The sequence below is a fragment of the Simochromis diagramma genome, unplaced genomic scaffold, assembly GCF_900408965.1.
Source record: "Simochromis diagramma unplaced genomic scaffold, fSimDia1.1 OVJJ01000247.1, whole genome shotgun sequence".
NCBI classification, from domain to species: Eukaryota; Metazoa; Chordata; class Actinopteri; order Cichliformes; family Cichlidae; genus Simochromis; species Simochromis diagramma.
The window spans coordinates 495,128-513,645 of NW_024386949.1; the positions used below are offsets into that span (position 1 = coordinate 495,128).

Here is an 18,518-nt window from a genome sequence, read left to right on the forward strand (position 1 = left end):
TGAATCTACGCCACATTCTGGGTCATCAAGACTTGGCTTTGTAGGCTCTGTGGCGCAATGGATAGCGCGTTGGACTTCTAGTGGATCCCATACAGAGGCAATTCAAAGGTTGTGGGTTCGAGTCCCACCAGAGTCGCTCATTTAAAGGGGACAACTTTATTGAAGGTTCCTGCTACACAAAAATCTTAGTTTTTGACCAGCTCGATTGTAGTCATCCAAACAAAGTGCTTTGGTCAACTGAAAATCTGTTACTACCACCAGGAAATGAAAGCCTCAAGTTTACAAAGCACAGAATCCACACTACTTGTAGTAGCATATGGCTGTCATTTAAATACAGTTGAGTTTGCTGTTGATGTAATTTTCTAGGTTTGCGTTCCACCAGAATCACTAACTCAAGAGGGTTTTTATTTCCCTTGAATTCTTTGCAAAGCAGAGAAGATTCAGGTTGCACACAAATGCGCATCTGAACAGTAGGTACTCAGAATGGGGTTTCTAGGGACGTTCACATCACCTACGTGAATTCTACGCCACATTCTGGGTCATCAAGACTTGGCTTTGTAGGCTCTGTGGCGCAATGGATAGCGCGTTGGACTTCTAGTGGATCCCAACAGAGGCAATTCAAAGGTTGTGGGTTCGAGTCCCACCAGAGTCGCTCATTTAAAGGGGACAACTTTATTGAAGGTTCCTGCTACACAAAAATCTTAGTTTTTGACCAGCTCGATTGTAGTCATCCAAACAAAGTGCTTTGGTCAACTGAAAATCTGTTACTACCACCAGGAAATGAAAGCCTCAAGTTTACAAAGCACAGAATCCACACTACTTGTAGTAGCATATGGCTGTCATTTAAATACAGTTGAGTTTGCTGTTGATGTAATTTTCTAGGTTTGCGTTCCACCAGAATCACTAACTCAAGAGGGTTTTTATTTCCCTTGAATTCTTTGCAAAGCAGAGAAGATTCAGGTTGCACACAAATGCGCATCTGAACAGTAGGTACTCAGAATGGGGTTTCTAGGGACGTTCACATCACCTACGTGAATTCTACGCCACATTCTGGGTCATCAAGACTTGGCTTTGTAGGCTCTGTGGCGCAATGGATAGCGCGTTGGACTTCTAGTGGATCCCAACAGAGGCAATTCAAAGGTTGTGGGTTCGAGTCCCACCAGAGTCGCTCATTTAAAGGGGACAACTTTATTGAAGGTTCCTGCTACACAAAAATCTTAGTTTTTGACCAGCTCGATTGTAGTCATCCAAACAAAGTGCTTTGGTCAACTGAAAATCTGTTACTACCACCAGGAAATGAAAGCCTCAAGTTTACAAAGCACAGAATCCACACTACTTGTAGTAGCATATGGCTGTCATTTAAATACAGTTGAGTTTGCTGTTGATGTAATTTTCTAGGTTTGCGTTCCACCAGAATCACTAACTCAAGAGGGTTTTTATTTCCCTTGAATTCTTTGCAAAGCAGAGAAGATTCAGGTTGCACACAAATGCGCATCTGAACAGTAGGTACTCAGAATGGGGTTTCTAGGGACGTTCACATCACCTACGTGAATTCTACGCCACATTCTGGGTCATCAAGACTTGGCTTTGTAGGCTCTGTGGCGCAATGGATAGAGCGTTGGACTTCTAGTGGATCCCATCAGAGGCAATTCAAAGGTTGTGGATTCGAGTCGCTCATTTAAAGGGGACAACTTTATTGAAGGTTCCTGCTACACAAAAATCTTAGTTTTTGACCAGCTCGATTGTAGTCATCCAAACAAAGTGCTTTGGTCAACTGAAAATCTGTTACTACCACCAGGAAATGAAAGCCTCAAGTTTACAAAGCACAGAATCCACACTACTTGTAGTAGCATATGGCTGTCATTTAAATACAGTTGAGTTTGCTGTTGATGTAATTTTCTAGGTTTGCGTTCCACCAGAATCACTAACTCAAGAGGGTTTTTATTTCCCTTGAATTCTTTGCAAAGCAGAGAAGATTCAGGTTGCACACAAATGCGCATCTGAACAGTAGGTACTCAGAATGGGGTTTCTAGGGACGTTCACATCACCTACGTGAATTCTACGCCACATTCTGGGTCATCAAGACTTGGCTTTGTAGGCTCTGTGGCGCAATGGATAGCGCGTTGGACTTCTAGTGGATCCCAACAGAGGCAATTCAAAGGTTGTGGGTTCGAGTCCCACCAGAGTCGCTCATTTAAAGGGGACAACTTTATTGAAGGTTCCTGCTACACAAAAATCTTAGTTTTTGACCAGCTCGATTGTAGTCATCCAAACAAAGTGCTTTGGTCAACTGAAAATCTGTTACTACCACCAGGAAATGAAAGCCTCAAGTTTACAAAGCACAGAATCCACACTACTTGTAGTAGCATATGGCTGTCATTTAAATACAGTTGAGTTTGCTGTTGATGTAATTTTCTAGGTTTGCGTTCCACCAGAATCACTAACTCAAGAGGGTTTTTATTTCCCTTGAATTCTTTGCAAAGCAGAGAAGATTCAGGTTGCACACAAATGCGCATCTGAACAGTAGGTACTCAGAATGGGGTTTCTAGGGACGTTCACATCACCTACGTGAATTCTACGCCACATTCTGGGTCATCAAGACTTGGCTTTGTAGGCTCTGTGGCGCAATGGATAGCGCGTTGGACTTCTAGTGGATCCCATCAGAGGCAATTCAAAGGTTGTGGGTTCGAGTCCACAGAGTCGCTCATTTAAAGGGGACAACTTTATTGAAGGTTCCTGCTACACAAAAATCTTAGTTTTTGACCAGCTCGATTGTAGTCATCCAAACAAAGTGCTTTGGTCAACTGAAAATCTGTTACTACCACCAGGAAATGAAAGCCTCAAGTTTACAAAGCACAGAATCCACACTACTTGTAGTAGCATATGGCTGTCATTTAAATACAGTTGAGTTTGCTGTTGATGTAATTTTCTAGGTTTGCGTTCCACCAGAATCACTAACTCAAGAGGGTTTTTATTTCCCTTGAATTCTTTGCAAAGCAGAGAAGATTCAGGTTGCACACAAATGCGCATCTGAACAGTAGGTACTCAGAATGGGGTTTCTAGGGACGTTCACATCACCTACGTGAATTCTACGCCACATTCTGGGTCATCAAGACTTGGCTTTGTAGGCTCTGTGGCGCAATGGATAGCGCGTTGGACTTCTAGTGGATCCCAATCAGAGGCAATTCAAAGGTTGTGGGTTCGAGTCCACCAGAGTCGCTCATTTAAAGGGGACAACTTTATTGAAGGTTCCTGCTACACAAAAATCTTAGTTTATGACCAGCTCGATTGTAGTCATCCAAACAAAGTGCTTTGGTCAACTGAAAATCTGTTACTACCACCAGGAAATGAAAGCCTCAAGTTTACAAAGCACAGAATTCACACTACTTGTAGTAGCATATGGCTGTCATTTAAATACAGTTGAGTTTGCTGTTGATGTAATTTTCTAGGTTTGCGTTCCACCAGAATCACTAACTCAAGAGGGTTTTTATTTCCCTTGAATTCTTTGCAAAGCAGAGAAGATTCAGGTTGCACACAAATGCGCATCTGAACAGTAGGTACTCAGAATGGGGTTTCTAGGGATGTTCACATCACCTACGTGAATTCTACACCACATTCTGGGTCATCAAGACTTGGCTTTGTAGGCTCTGTGGCGCAATGGATAGCGCATTGGACTTCTAGTAGATCCCATCAGAGGCAATTCAAAGGTTGTGGGTTCAAGTCCCACCAGAGTCCTTAACTTAAAGGGGGCAACTTTATTGAAGGTTCCTGCTACACAAAAATCTTAGTTTTTGACCAGCTCGATTGTAGTCATCCAAACAAAGTGCTTTGGTCAACTGAAAATCTGTTACTACCACCAGGAAATGAAAGCCTCAAGTTTACAAAGCACAGAATTCACACTACTTGTAGTAGCATATGGCTGTCATTTAAATACAGTTGAGTTTGCTGTTGATGTAATTTTCTAGGTTTGCGTTCCACCAGAATCACTAACTCAAGAGGGTTTTTATTTCCCTTGAATTCTTTGCAAAGCAGAGAAGATTCAGGTTGCACACAAATGCGCATCTGAACAGTAGGTACTCAGAATGGGGTTTCTAGGGACGTTCACATCACCTACGTGAATTCTACGCCACATTCTGGGTCATCAAGACTTGGCTTTGTAGGCTCTGTGGCGCAATGGATAGCGCGTTGGACTTCTAGTGGATCTAACAGAGGCAATTCAAAGGTTGTGGGTTCGAGTCCCACAAGAGTCGCTCATTTAAAGGGGACAACTTTATTGAAGGTTCCTGCTACACAAAAATCTTAGTTTTTGACCAGCTCGATTGTAGTCATCCAAACAAAGTGCTTTGGTCAACTGAAAATCTGTTACTACCACCAGGAAATGAAAGCCTCAAGTTTACAAAGCACAGAATCCACACTACTTGTAGTAGCATATGGCTGTCATTTAATACAGTTGATTTGTGGGCATAAGAAAGCTCTACTTGTTGTAAATAAACAGCAGCATCTTGACAAATTGCATTTTGCAGGATTGGTCAGTTTTACCTTTCAGCCACATCCACTAGGTTTTTATGGTCAACAGCAAAGAGTCTTTGTCTGTGACTCTGCTTCATCTCGTCCGTGACCCCACTGAGGAACTGACCCATGCCTGCACCAAAGACAGAGTCACAAGCTTTACATCAGAACATAAAGAAGGCTGAAATTACAGCTTCAGCTAAGGGATCCATTCGCTCTATAAATTCAACTGTATATTATTACTTCAAGTCTAAAATGATGCAAAATAGTTAAAGATGGGGGAAGGTAGCATGTGCACCACACTGGCTGTGAGAGTCTGAAGGCAAAGTTCTGTACAGATGCATAAACACACACAAAATTTACTCTATTATGAAGCCTTTTTGAATATTTACAGATTCATTCTCATGCAAGGACAGAATGTGTTAAAATCCTTTAAAGGTTTGATGTAAACTGATCCAGGCAGCTGCTTTCAGGGAACCTCTCATCACTCAGATGGCACCTCACCTTTGTCTGCGGGGGCCACAGGTGAGTCCACCACTGAGAAGACTGACAGTTTGGCTTCGTCGATGTCTTGCTGGGTGAACTTTCCTGACTTTGCCCACTCGATACCGTTACCAAAAGCAGATAATGTCTGCACTGTGTTTGGATCCCTTGGACACAGAAGAGACAACACATGAGGTCAAAACTCTCCGAAATTCTTATCATAATTTGAACTTTCAATGTTTCCTGCCTTCTTTCCCTATTGATACACAGTAAACCTTTGTATTGAACTTTTACCCACCTGTAAGAGTAAAAGGTGAACAGGCCTCCTCCTATCTTGGCCCCGCCTCCATAAGCTCCGCCTTTCTCACGGATCTCTCCATGAAGAAACTTTGCTGTCATCATCCTGGCTAAGATGCACAAACTAATGAAGGAGTAAAGAGAAAGTGTTTACTGCATGCAGTTATTACAAATGCATAACTGAGAAAAAAAATGCAACACATTTTCAGTAAAATTAAGTTAAAGAACACACTAAAGCCGCCATAAACTGTGTTACAGTTATTTACCTGCTGCTAGCAGGATGTAATGATGTCGTTACCTGGCATAGTCCTTGTGGGAGAAGGACACTGCGCGAATACTCTCACTGACAAAGTTGACAGGGAAAGGCATCTGAAAGAAAGTCTTCATTGGACATGGATGGAAAGTTGGCTCCTGAAAAATGTAAAACCGCAAATTAATTTAATTCTAAATCAGAAATGGATTACTTATTGAATTATAAATATGTTAATTGTAACAAAACAATTCTTCAAAAATTGATCAGTGGATTAAAAAAGAAATAAAGAAAAATGTAACTATTGAACCTACTGATATTAGTTTTCTTCGTGGGCCATTGTCATCCAGAGGGTTTATCGGCTTCTGCAATAAACACAAAGATTAAAAAAAAAAAAAAAAAAATTGGATTGATCATAACAATGAATTAATTCATTTACACATATTTTGTTTTCCCTGTTCAACTTCACCTCAATAATATTTGGTCTGACAGGTTTGCGTTCCTTTCTGTTCTTAGCCACATCCTTTATAAAACCCTCCAAGTGTGCCGCTGCATCAGATACTTTCTCTGGAGTTGAGTTGATTGCACATCTATATGGACACATTTAAAATAAGAAGTGTTGAGTGCCTGATATTTCACTATTTTATAGTTCATTAATTACAGTGAAATAAAGATAAAGTCTACATATAGCAGGTGTATTATAGACCCACCTCATGTTGTTTGGGTTGAAAAGGTGTATTCTGAGCCTGGGTAACGTTCGGATGATTTGGCTGAGGTCTGCCATCGCAGCTGTTCTCTTCATAAACGTAACCTGTTGTTAGAAGATGAAGTATTGGTTCCAAAGTATTGACACCATCACATCTCTACCCTTTGTTGCAGAAATTTAAAATAACATGGATAGTGATTTTAAACATACAGTACATTTTCTTTGTCACAAGACACTGTTGGATGGAGTTTGGAACCAGGCCCGGGGAGCGTGCCTGAGGGCGAGCGCCTAGTTGCTGGGACTTAGTTCATGAGGCCTGGGCGGGCCTGGCCCCGAAAATGCATGGCTTGGTGTTGAACCAGTCTCCTGGAGAGGGACTTGAATCTGTCTGAGTCTGGAGTTGCCCTTGGTGAAAGGCAGTAAGCTGGGGTGGGTATCTAAGTATCCCCTCAGCTTGCTGCCAATATGTTGGGGTTTTTCCTGGTGGATGAGAGGATTTGTTCCTGGTGCCTTCAAGACAGGAAATAGGTCCTGACTGTCATCTGTAGTCCGCAGGCTGATGATTGCCTGAACATGGTCCATTGCACTGAGCTGCAGCTGCAAGGTGGTTAGTGCCTGTGGTGGTGGTAACCCCCTGAGGTGGAGGGAACCATTAGGCTGAAGAAGGAATCCTATCCGGCTTTGTTAGTCCGTGGGACTTTGGAGGCAGTACTTAGTAAGTACTTAGTGATGTGGACACAGTACCGGTCAGTCGAGGTGAAGAGAGATGAACCTAAAAGCAAAGCTCTTAATTTACTGGTTGATCTACATCCCTACACTCGCCTATGGTCACGAGCTTTGGCTAATAACTGAAAGAACAAGATTGCAAATACAAGCGGCAGACATGAACTTTCTCCGAAGGGTGACTCAGACTATAGCCAATACACTTCCACATTGAAAGAAGCCAGTTGAGGTGGTTCCCTGAGTCAGATGCCTCAACCACCTATGTCCCACTGGGACACACTGGTGAAATTATATCTCTCAGCTGGCCTGGGGACACCTTGGTGTTCCCCCGGACATGCTGGAAGAGGTGTCCGGGGAGAGGGAGGTCTGAGGTTCTCTGCCTAGGCTGCTACCTCCACAACCCGGCCCCAGATAATTAGAAGAAAATATAAAACAAACAAATAAACAAACAAAGCAGCTTTGTGGATAGCTGGGTTTTTCTGAAAGGCTAAGCCTTTATTAAAATGTACAAAGATACCTGTTCCATCCCACCAAAAGTCTCCTGGAGGTCTCCAGCTGGAGTGAGGTGACGACCTGCCCGAGTCATAGCATACAGGTGACCTGAGTATGCAATACTATTGGCCAACTCCTGTGCTGACTGCATCACCAGCACCCTCAGGCGCTCCTCGTCATCAAAGTGAGGACTAAACGACAAAATAAGACCCATTAACTGACAGTTCCATCTGTTGGTATCGCTAGCAGTGGAAAATGTAAAAAGCTGGGAGGAGTTACCTGTTGAATATGTCGCTCCACAACTGAAACATGTGAGGAAGATTCCTCTCCAGGCACGAAGAAGATAAGAGGATACCCTGAAACAGAAGGTAGAGATCCAGATGTTCAACCACAGCAAGGAAGTGCTAAGAGCTCACTGAAGTGTCTTTAGAGATAAAGTCTTGGTCTAAAGTTTAATTCTATCCTTCATGATTTATTTATTTGAATTATTTTATTATTTATTATTATTTTTCATTTGTTATTTCTTTTCAGAGAGGCCAACAGATTCAGTTCATGCCACTGTGCACTGTGTAAAAACACAAGGAATCAAGCTGAAAGCTACTTTCTGTTTTGCATTTTGCACACAGCAATGATCACAGATAGAAAGGTGTTATTGGCTTAAAACACACTTAGCTGGCACTGACCTGCTCATATGTATCCAGCTCGTTGCAGTCAGTGATGACCTGAGTGGAAACAGACATGCCCCCTGTCCTCAGCTCCATCTGCTGGGCCTGCTGCCTATAGTCCAGAGCTCCACAGCCCATCCTAATTAAACAAACATATGCGGACACACAAACAGACATTTGAAAAATCTTTAATACTCCATTGTGCAATCCATTTGGCATTGCATCACAGTCTGATAATTTTTTTCAACAACCTAATCTTTTTTTATGTTTTCCACTGTGATTACACCACAGCACACTTATCTTATTAAGGTCCCCAAAGACTGTGTTCACATGAGTCAACACCAAATATTAACAGGCAAACCAGAAAACCCAGAAGAGATTACCAGCTCAGTGCTAAACTGGTTTTCAAATAACATTTGAAAATAAAATAAATATTCAAAGCTGAAAAAGAATTCAAAGATCAGCTTCAGTCTGTAGTATTAATCAGCACAAAGTAATCCAGAAAACTTGATAAGTATTTCATTTGGAAATATTTAAAAGTATTTAAAGAATGATGTATCAGCAGGAAGAAACATTTACCAGGACTCCTGAGCGCTAATCCTTGCTAGTAAGCACCGCATTTCAGATTCATCTTGTTCTGGTCTTGCAGACCAACAGGTTACTCACTTGGTAATAACACTGCAGAAGAGCGGGACGAAAACCTTGAGGTCCTCTGGAAGGGTGTTGAGATTACACAAAGCTCTGAAGTACACCAAACCATTGGTGGGCTGCTCACAGTACTGGACCGGAACGCCTCCTATGAAGAATGAGAAAGTGCTCTATATACAGTTTATATAAGACAACAGTTTTCATCACACGCTCTTTGTAAATCAGCATAGACTCACACCTGCAGTGCTTATTTGAACAGGAGTGATGGGTATCGTTGGCTCGATGTCGCACACTTTGAGTGCTGGCAGGCAGGAGACATCCTGGGTTTGACTCTGAGCAGCCAGCAGCTCCAGACCTTTCCGAGAAGAAAAATCACATTATACTAACATCTACTGAATGCAGACCTGTCTTAATATACAATGCTTCAGGTCAGTAATATTCAGTTTAACAGATTACACCCACGAGTGATCAATCTTCTGGCAGTTCAAATGTTACCTTTCTCATAGATCTGCTTTCTGTCGCTGTCACAAAGAACCTCGATCTTCTTCTGAAGTTTCTCCTCCTCAGCTTTGGCCTGTTTCTCCAGGTAGGACTCCTCTGGGCTCATTGACAGAGTCAGTCGGTGTGTGTTCTCCTAAAAACCAGTCAATGACAATTAATCCGAGGTGGCATCCTTTGTTAGCAAATACCTGCTCTGCATTATCCTTGTTAAAGCATTTATATATTTATGTTATATGTTTTTTCATTTGTTTCACGAAAGGACTCAGGAAATGTTTTTTGACACTACAACATAAGAAATAAACTGTCAACTATGAAAAAAAGTATTTTATTATACTCTCAGCCTGTAACTGTGCAATTTATCTTCCCAACAATGTTAAATAGTAAAGCCCTGAACCTGTAAGAAACATCATTTAATGAAGACATACAAACAAAAAATATTTCAAACACTATGTGCTTAAATCACCTTAAAGTATTGCCTGACTTTCTCCTGGAGAAAGCCAGGGTTTTCCTTCAGGGCTTGTCTGAACTTGGCAACACTGTCACTGATCTGCAGCAGCTCCACCGGGTCCCCATCATGGTTCCACGATGAAGCTATGTACTAATAACATAAGATGAATAAAGGTTTTGGTGAGGAATTTACTAGGATTATTTACACCTTATAATATATAAAACTCTTAAACACTGTACCAAAGACAGCCTCCCAAAAAAATAACAACAGTTAAATTCACATTCTTGATTTGTACAGAATTTAAACAAAAAAAACAGGGGAAACAAACATTCAATGTGAGGTTTTATGCAAAATGAACACACACTAATAAAAACAGCACTGCAAAGCCATACTTGGACGTAGGCGGTATGTTTTTACAACTACAAGTGCCCTTGTAGTTGTAAAAACAAAATAAAGGTCACAGATAAACAACAGTAAACTCACCGAGGCCAGAGACAGGCCGAAGTTTGTGGTCTGATGTTTAATCTGGATCTCAAGCTTATGGATAAGAGCCTCAATCCTTCTCTCCTCAAAGCCATTCCTTTGTTAAATGACAAGTGTGAAAATTATTCTTTGGCTTCTTCCTTCTTTCCTGTTTTAGCTTTTTTCAACAATTAAATCTTAAGTCATACATATGCTTTAAACCCTACAGTAAAGATCCTGATGTATTCTGTCGCTCACTCTGTGCAGAGAAAGTAAAAGTCCTGAGGTATAAATGTTACAGAAATATTGGTTTTTCAGTAAATACAACAAGTCTGTCATATTTTGTAAATTGTAACTTATAAGTGGCAAAGCTGTGCCTCCTCCCACTGCTCACCAATGGAACTAAATGCTTAACCAATTCGTGAACACACTCAAAAAACAAAACAAAACAAAAACATTAGAAAGACCCATGACTTTTATTTTGCCCAGTAAAAAATTGACAGATTTTCCAGCATACAATGTTTTATTTGTTTTCCTACATTTTTTAAATCTGCTACATAAAGTGCAAGATAACAGTTGCTGTATAGGCTTTAGTTTGTTACGCCAAAGAAGGAAAGTTTGACAAGAGAGCAGACTTGATCAGGGAACTTACTCTATAATTTTATCGATGGTTTGGCTGATGATCTGCTTCACCCTCTCTATATCCTCCTCATCAACTCCCTGCAGTCCGATACTGAACGACGCCTCTTTGGTGCTGCCATCATATCTGCAGGATGCAACACTTGTATCAATACTCCACAAGTACATGCAGGTTATGGATGCTTAATTGGAATTCTTGCGTAACAAGTGGTAAGAGAATTTGTGAAGAGTAAGTAGGTATACAGACCCAAACTGTATGCATCAGTTATTAAACTTCCAACAAAACTGGTGAAATTAAAGGTTTGATGTGGATGTTATAACGCCTGCACACACACCCAACAACAGAGGAGAAGTCTGTTCCCAGTTTGGGTTCGATGAGAGATTTGTAGAAGGGAGAGTTTGGCCCAGAGATCATCAGAGAAGACAGCAGGCTGAGAGTGAGTCCTTCAAATGCATCAGTGATGCTAAAGAGAGAAACAACAATAAGAAAAAAAAACACCCATTTTTACTGTCAGGAACACTATGGGAGAGTCAATGTTGAAACTTTAACAGGAACTTTCCTTAATGTGTGAAGCACTGTGTCACAGGTGGGTTCTTATGGGTTAAAATGGCTCTTGAAAAATTATCTACAAAAAGGACTATATAAAACAACCTAATTGAAGTTAAAAAAAAAAAAAAAGATCAACTCTAAAAGAGGAAGAAGTATGTGGGGTTACATCTCATGTTGAACTGATTTTTAGCAGATATCTCTACAGGACACAGCAGGAAATAAATGATATAATCTTACTCTCCCAGCAGATAGCTCACACACACTGTGTTCTGCTTGTTTGGATCTGGAGCCAGAGGATCAGGACTGCAAGTCACATGGTCCTCTTTCTGGGAGAAAAACAAATATTCACAAATCAAATATTCAACTACCTTTTGTAGCAACTAAAAGCATTCTTTGAAATGACAAAAAAAGAAACAGAACTTTGTTTATCTGATTCAAGGCAAAATTAGAAAATTAGAAGTAGATTATCACTCCAACACACTGCAGCAGAGACACGCTTAATGTGAGCTTACAGGACTGGTCCAGCGTGGCTGAGAAGGAACTTCTGTTTTCGGGTCGATGCAGGCAAACTTGGACAAAGCTTCTTCTTGAATCTGCTTCAGATGAGGTTCTAAAGGCAAATCTCCATAAGTGAAGAACCTAGATGTAAGAAAACATAAAACACACCATAAAAATCTCGTTTGTTTATAGGGCAAGATATTCTAATGTTCCCAGGTCACATTTATTTTACAAAATAACCCCAAAACACTTCAACCATAATTAGTCATATTCTTAAAGTAACTCTGGATGATTTATGCATGTGCCTATTTACCTTGCGTTGCTGGGATGGTAGTGTGTGGCATGGAATTGTTTAAGTTGCTCCCATGTAAGGTCAGGAATGGCCAGAGGTTCTCCCCCTGACACCACAGAGTAGGTATGGTCAGGATACAGTTTGTTCTGGAGGTGCTGGGCGTACAGACGCTCATTGTCTGACTGTAAGTACACACAGCAAGAAACATTATTCTAAACTAAATATTTATTACAAACATTTTCTGTTTTTATAAATGAAAAAGCTTAAAGTTGGTTTGCAGCAGGCACTCTGTTAATTTTGAACAAAGTCATACTTCTTACTCTTTTTGTTGAGTCCACACACAGACACAGTGTAACCCTGTCTCCAGTGTTTTCTTATCATCCACCATCTTATCAGTTCAAGGCTAAACGCTGTTTATTTACACAGTTAAAGTGCCAGAGTGACAATTTTTATTAGACAAAGAAAAAAAGGAATGCTGTTCAGAAGAATTTATTACTTTCCTGCTTTTCTTCTTCTTCTTCTTCTTTTTTTAAAAGTTATGCAGTCGTTCAAGGCTTCTGTAAGTGTGAACTGCCTCAAGCAGTTTTTATTGATTTAAAAAAAAAAAAGAAAGAAAGAAAAAGTCATATGAAAATAAAGTATTTCTCTTAAGTATGAAAAAAGAAATTGAAAAAAAAAAAAAAAAAAAAAGAGTTGTTTGCTTTGCATTTGATGGAGAGTTTGTAACCGAGAAGTACCCGAGGTGGGGAAAAAAGAGCATTTATGAAAATATTATATTCTATACATTTAGAAGCTTTGTGGCTGTGTCAACTTACAAAAGCACCCTTCATTTCATTAAACACTACTCCTTTAAACATTAGAGGGGAGTTGTTATCTGTGGGGTCTTCATTCTCCAGCCTCCAGCCTTCCTGCCTGGAAAATAAACCACAGACAATCAGATCAGACAGCCAGGCTTTCTTAGCTGGCTCAACAAAAAAACCTAAAACCCCAGTCGGTGATAACAGGTATTATATTGGTGGTTATTGGTTTTATCTTTGAAGCTGGGCTTCCTGCTTCTGCCTGTGCTCACATAAAAACTAGGGTTTCATGAGACATACGACTGAACAAAATAATCACTGAGTGACACCAAGTTCAACCAGAAAGGTGATGATGATGATGACAACTGGTAATTAAAAATCTATAACGAACCAAGAATTAACAGTAAAATGTAACCTTGTTGTAAAGAGAATAAGAGATTACTGCTGCAGAGGTTTCATCACATAGAGCGACAAAATTAAGATTTTAAATTTAACACTGAATAAAGTCGCGCTGCTGTTTTATTTCTCAGGTGTCGACAGCACAAAAGAAATCTGAAACTTTAAACTGAATACATTTAAACATCAAAGTTTACTGTCCCACAGTCTAACAAAGGAGCCGCCCAAATCACTTCAGTTTGTCTTCAGATCAAACAATGTCTCATACAGTTTGCCCTTCTTTAACTTCTTTAAGTGATTTTTGTACGGTACACTTTATCAGCTTGTACATATGAAACATATTGTCCAAGCACAGACTCTACATTGTACCTAAAACATGCTGTAAATAAAAGAATTGTTGAAAGCATGGCACTTCTGGACGACTTCAAACTAAAACTTGGAGATTCATGCTGATTTAGCCAGATAAATAACGCCACTTTACTGACACAGAAACCTCAGACTTTAATAGCTTAATGAGGCCGATTCACTTTAATCTAACTGTGTAGTTCACCCCTCAGCTATCTTCATTTCATCAGAGAGAACAGATTGGACACACAATCTATACTTCTCATCACTGAAGTGCCACAATAACGGCATCATATCTGAAAATAAAACTTGTTTACCGTTTTGCACTTGATTGCAGTACAAACTTAATTGCAGTTACACTCGTAAATGTAAATACGTAACGATGATTTAAACTCACCAGAAATCCTGCTCTCGTAAACAAGGGAAAAAAACTGCATCCAGATACACCGATAGAAGATTCTGGAAGTCCTTCCCATTTTGGGTTGAGAACGGATACATGGTGTAGTCACTGGCTGTTTATGAATAATGGGAAAGGTCTCATCAGAAGTGTGAGAAATAACCAACAATCATTTAGAATACCTTTCATTTGCTTTTGAAGCTGAATGATAAAATAATGACTGGTTTTTGATTAAATAACCACTTAGCTTGCACTTCTGAGAATTAACTTTATTTGGTGCATGGAAACACTCATTGTTATTACTTAACGCAATAAGTAAATATAAAAAACATAAATAACATAAATTAAGAATAAATATAAAAAAATCCAAATGTAAACACATTACTGTGCAAGAATTTACATGACTAATGAACAAGCTTTCACAGCTTTTCTCTCGTGGACTTGGAGGTCACACAGTCAATTGAAGTCCAAGTTATGCTTCCATACCTGTGAATGCATTCATGAAGGTGGACAGCGACCTATTGAGCATCTTGAAGAAGGGGTCTCTGCAGGGATATTTCTCAGATCCACACAGCACTGTATGCTCCAGGATGTGTGGTACCCCTGTGCTGTCCATGGGGGTCGTCCTGAACTGGACACTAAGCGAGAGAGACTTTAAGTATTTTTAAAAGGCTAGATTGTTTTTATATAGTTTTGTTGTGACTTGAGCAAAACAAACAAACAAAAAAGCCCCACAACGCTAACCTGAAGAGGTTGTTGGAGTCATCCCGTGCTGCATGCAGATACTGAGCTCCAGTTTTATCGTGCGTCAGCTTCACTGCTGTGAGAAACAGGTCAGGGACCGCTAAAACCTGGGAAGGAACAGAATTAGTAGCTTTGATCACAAATGGTTTGAGAGCAGGTTCATAAAGGATCAAAGCTCACAGCAAGATAAATGGAAGTTCAGTCAACAATAAAAGAAATGTCACAACAGATCTCTCACATTTTAATAAGTAAATGACTCATTTACCTGTAGAGAACAGTTCCACATTTTTGAAACACGTCTTAAAATATTTTACAAGCTAACCCCACATAACTTAGTTATACTGCATTAATGTCACCTAACAGAGTCAAGCCAAAATTTAAAGTGTTCCTACTTCTTTGACCGTAAAGCCGTGGATCTTCTGCCCCGGTTGGTACTGAAGGGCTCTCTCTCTGGCTGAAGTGCTCTTCAGCCTCCATGTGTGCTGCTGTCCATTGAAACTTAAAGAAAAAAAGGAGTGCAAAGTTTAGTAGGTATTTTTTTTTTTTACAAAGAATATAAAATATATCATACAAAATAATCATAATACATAATTTAATAATGGTTATTGTGGTTTACAGTAGATGCCAAAGTTTCAGTTATGATGTTCCTCTGAAAATGTTGAGGTTAAATGGCTGGACTGAAAGCCAATGCCCAAAGAAAAACTTTGAATGACCGTCAGAAAGCCTGGAGAACTACTGCTCAAGAAACATTAAAAATGCCAAGAAGGTATAGCTACTTGGAAAAAAAAACTATAAAGAAATGAGGGATGACTCAAGACTTTTGAGCACTATTGCACTTTTTTGGGACTTTTTGACCATATCCACCATTTCTTTTCAGACATGCCCACCCAGGTAAGAGTCTAGTAAGACAATTTCCATTTGGGACCACAGGCAAATACTAATCACAACAAATCTCAGAATGACTTGAAATGGTACAACACCTGTGCCGGCTCATAGAAAGCCTTTATCAAACCCTAAATTAGCTATCGTTACCCGTCACTGGAACAAAATGCAGACATTTAACCTCTACTACAGCTCCTAAAGCAATAATAACTGATTACTGGCTACAAACAGTAACGCTAACTCTGAAGCCATAGGTTCTCATCATTGATTGCATCAGCTTTTTCATCAGTCTTGTTTCTACTATTGTATATAAAGTAACAATATTTGAACTACACATCAAGGTTAACACTGTCTTTCTGTCTAGACAGAGTCGACAAAACACACACACAAAATTCCCTAATTAACGGTTAGCTTCAGGACGTCTTGGAAAACTCACCTTAAGTATCGAAGTTTCTGGAACACTGACTTCGTCTGTCGAAACATTGTTACTAAATTAAGTTACTACCCCTACCCTTAAAGTGCCCAGTTTTAATCTTACACACACTCCTACGGGTTAATTGTCATTATTTGACTGAGCATCCTGTGCCGTCTGCTACCTAACATGCCGTGTGTAGCGGTGCCGTTGACGTTGAATGGGAACGTAAAAATGGCTGCGACGCCGGCGCGCGCCGCAGATCTGACAACAGTTTTCTGCTCGATTTCACCTATCCTACAGCACTGTAATTCTACAGTTACCGACTGAGCAGTTTTTACCACGCGGAAAGCTGAACATTCACCTCGAAGCGTCCCTGTTTGTGATTGGTCAACGTTGAAGAAGAGGAGCTATAATTGGTTAAGCAATGTAAGGTCTCCGAAGTTACTAAACGGTGACTAGAGGTTTTTTTTTTGAAGGACATTTAAAAACGATCTAATTAGGGACTTTAATTTTGTTACAATTTGTAAAGAACAACAATCTAAATAACGTCATTCCGCTCTCTAAAAGTTTATTAAACTTTAAAAACAAAACGCAAATACAGTACAAATATTTATTTAATGCAGTTACAAACAACCACCAGCAGATGTCAGCATAAGATCGCATTAATTTGTCAAAAAATAATTCTCTTCGAGCACGTTTCTATTAGTTTTATTCCCCCCCCCCTTTTTTTTTTGATGTAGCACTCATTTCAAAAAGGTAAACTGTGATTAAAAATGCAAATGTACAATTTTGCTTTCAAGCAGTGCATACACAATCTGACCCAATATTTATTTCAAACAATATTAATGTATATATTAAAACACAGTTTTTAAACCTATGTTGCTGTCATGTTTGCCATGAAATTGCAAAATGGTTTCACTGTAGGAGAAAGCTTGAACACAAATAGGCCTAAATAATCTCTGTTATGTTAATCTTTGTCAAAATAACGATTAAGTTACTTTATAGCAGACTATTAATCTTTTTTTTCTTTAAAAAATCATCATGACAGTTGTGCGACTGATTAACGGTCTGTTGTGCCTTACAACTGTGTTAAAATTCCTTTCGATCATTGACATGCAGAGAGTTTTTTGCACTTAAATCCAAGTCTGAGCTGGCTGCAGGATTAGAAATATTTCATCACCATGCTCTATCTGCTTTAGGTTCATTTAATTTTTTTCTAAATTAAAGAGTATTTCTTCTTCAGTAGTTTCACAGTAAAAAAAAAAAAAGAACTGTAAAGTTGCCAGTGCTCTATAGCCTATATAAGTAGAGTGTACATATACTTGAAATTGTATTCTGGACTAAAGCTCTATCTCACTTTAGGTTCTTTGCAGACTCATGTAGATGCATACATTAATTTATTGATTTGTACTTTCTTAAGGAAAAAAATGGATACAGTGACACAGCCCCCTTCTTCAAAACAGACTATCATATCAAGCGATATGGGGATGCAAAGCAAACAATGCAACACAAAGTAATGTCACAAACTAAACCTTCGTTTTTGCTCACCCCTCACCATTTGGGACCCTGACGACAGTTGTTCAGTTTTTCTTTTCATTCCTATTCAAAATTGCACCAGATACAATGAATGTTAAAAGTGAAAAAAAGAAATGCAAGCCTCTGCATTAGATACCCTAAAACGATGTGTTAGAAAGGTTATACAGGTGTGATATATTTATTAGAAACCTTGTAGTGATGCTGCAGAATCACAATGGTATCCTATGGGATTAGAAAAGGTAGCTATTTCTCATTACACAGACTCCCCAGCTTCTTGTTTCTTCTATGCAAAAATCAATCTGCGTCTATTGGCAGCAACAGCCAACAGCCTTTTTTTCTTTTTTCCTTCTTTCTTTCATTCTTTCTTTCTTTTGAATATCTTTTGAGGCACCCACGGTCATCTCTTGTGTTGCACTGACAGCATGTGGGAGATTTTCCAGCAGCATAAAGAGAAGGCCTTGGTAAGGAAGCAGGAGGGGCTTTTGAAAAAGCAGGAGCATCTTTCAGTGCGGTAGCTGGCTCCAGTCTGTTAGTGCCTGTTCATTATTACTAAAAAAAACCCCAAAACAAACCTTGATCACACAAACAAGGGTTAAAAAGGTAAACTACCGGGAAACAGGCAAAAACGATTACAAGAGAAGTAAAATGTAGCCATGAGGTAACATGATCTCAGTGAAGTTTAACAATGTTTTAAGAATTTGTAAAAGTGGACATGGTGTCAATGGGTCCAAAACATTTCTGTTTTTTCTTTCAAATTTTGAATTAAAGCCTTTTTTTAATGTTCAAACCATCAATCTTCAATCTACAGGAGAAGAAAAACATTTCGGCTGCATGCCTCTTGCC

At 39.5% G+C, this 18,518-nt stretch overlaps 2 protein-coding genes and 7 non-coding genes across 10 annotated transcripts in view; 8 read left to right on the forward strand and 1 right to left on the reverse strand.

Annotated features, from left to right (window-relative positions):
• Nucleotides 1-18,137, forward strand: part of LOC120737676 (ATP-dependent 6-phosphofructokinase, platelet type-like) — a 35,165-nt gene extending 17,028 nt beyond the window's left edge. For both annotated transcript variants that reach the window (XM_040038515.1, XM_040038514.1), the window contains exons 11-13: nucleotides 8,445-8,447; nucleotides 11,520-11,529; nucleotides 18,126-18,137. In XM_040038515.1, coding sequence (XP_039894449.1) covers nucleotides 8,445-8,447; nucleotides 11,520-11,529; nucleotides 18,126-18,127 — 15 coding nt within the window. In that variant the 3' untranslated portion in view covers nucleotides 18,128-18,137. The remainder of the gene's footprint in view (nucleotides 1-8,444; nucleotides 8,448-11,519; nucleotides 11,530-18,125) is intronic.
• trnar-ucu lies at nucleotides 44-136 on the forward strand. The gene is made up of 2 exons: nucleotides 44-80; nucleotides 101-136. It is a non-coding gene; the product is annotated as a tRNA-Arg (tRNA).
• On the forward strand, nucleotides 561-652 carry trnar-ucu. Its single transcript is given in 2 exon segments — nucleotides 561-597; nucleotides 617-652. It is a non-coding gene; the product is annotated as a tRNA-Arg (tRNA).
• trnar-ucu lies at nucleotides 1,077-1,168 on the forward strand. Its single transcript is given in 2 exon segments — nucleotides 1,077-1,113; nucleotides 1,133-1,168. It is a non-coding gene; the product is annotated as a tRNA-Arg (tRNA).
• Nucleotides 2,098-2,189, forward strand: trnar-ucu. The gene is given in 2 exon segments: nucleotides 2,098-2,134; nucleotides 2,154-2,189. It is a non-coding gene; the product is annotated as a tRNA-Arg (tRNA).
• Nucleotides 3,128-3,219, forward strand: trnar-ucu. Its single transcript has 2 exons — nucleotides 3,128-3,164; nucleotides 3,185-3,219. It is a non-coding gene; the product is annotated as a tRNA-Arg (tRNA).
• trnar-ucu lies at nucleotides 3,644-3,735 on the forward strand. Its single transcript is given in 2 exon segments — nucleotides 3,644-3,680; nucleotides 3,700-3,735. It is a non-coding gene; the product is annotated as a tRNA-Arg (tRNA).
• trnar-ucu lies at nucleotides 4,160-4,250 on the forward strand. Its single transcript is given in 2 exon segments — nucleotides 4,160-4,196; nucleotides 4,215-4,250. It is a non-coding gene; the product is annotated as a tRNA-Arg (tRNA).
• Nucleotides 4,464-16,406, reverse strand: pitrm1 (pitrilysin metallopeptidase 1). Its single transcript, XM_040038513.1, has 26 exons — nucleotides 16,161-16,406; nucleotides 15,235-15,340; nucleotides 14,843-14,949; nucleotides 14,585-14,736; nucleotides 14,099-14,213; nucleotides 12,979-13,075; nucleotides 12,185-12,345; nucleotides 11,886-12,012; nucleotides 11,611-11,699; nucleotides 11,159-11,287; nucleotides 10,837-10,950; nucleotides 10,206-10,302; nucleotides 9,738-9,872; nucleotides 9,269-9,407; nucleotides 9,012-9,128; nucleotides 8,792-8,921; nucleotides 8,144-8,264; nucleotides 7,740-7,816; nucleotides 7,486-7,651; nucleotides 6,250-6,350; nucleotides 6,009-6,129; nucleotides 5,854-5,904; nucleotides 5,588-5,700; nucleotides 5,291-5,413; nucleotides 5,014-5,159; nucleotides 4,464-4,642 (listed from the first exon to the last, which is right to left on the reverse strand). Exons 1-26 carry the CDS (start codon nucleotides 16,205-16,207, stop codon nucleotides 4,536-4,538), a joined length of 2,988 nt encoding a protein of 995 aa, XP_039894447.1. The 5' UTR covers nucleotides 16,208-16,406; the 3' UTR covers nucleotides 4,464-4,535.
• Nucleotides 18,138-18,518: the final 381 nt, after the last annotated feature.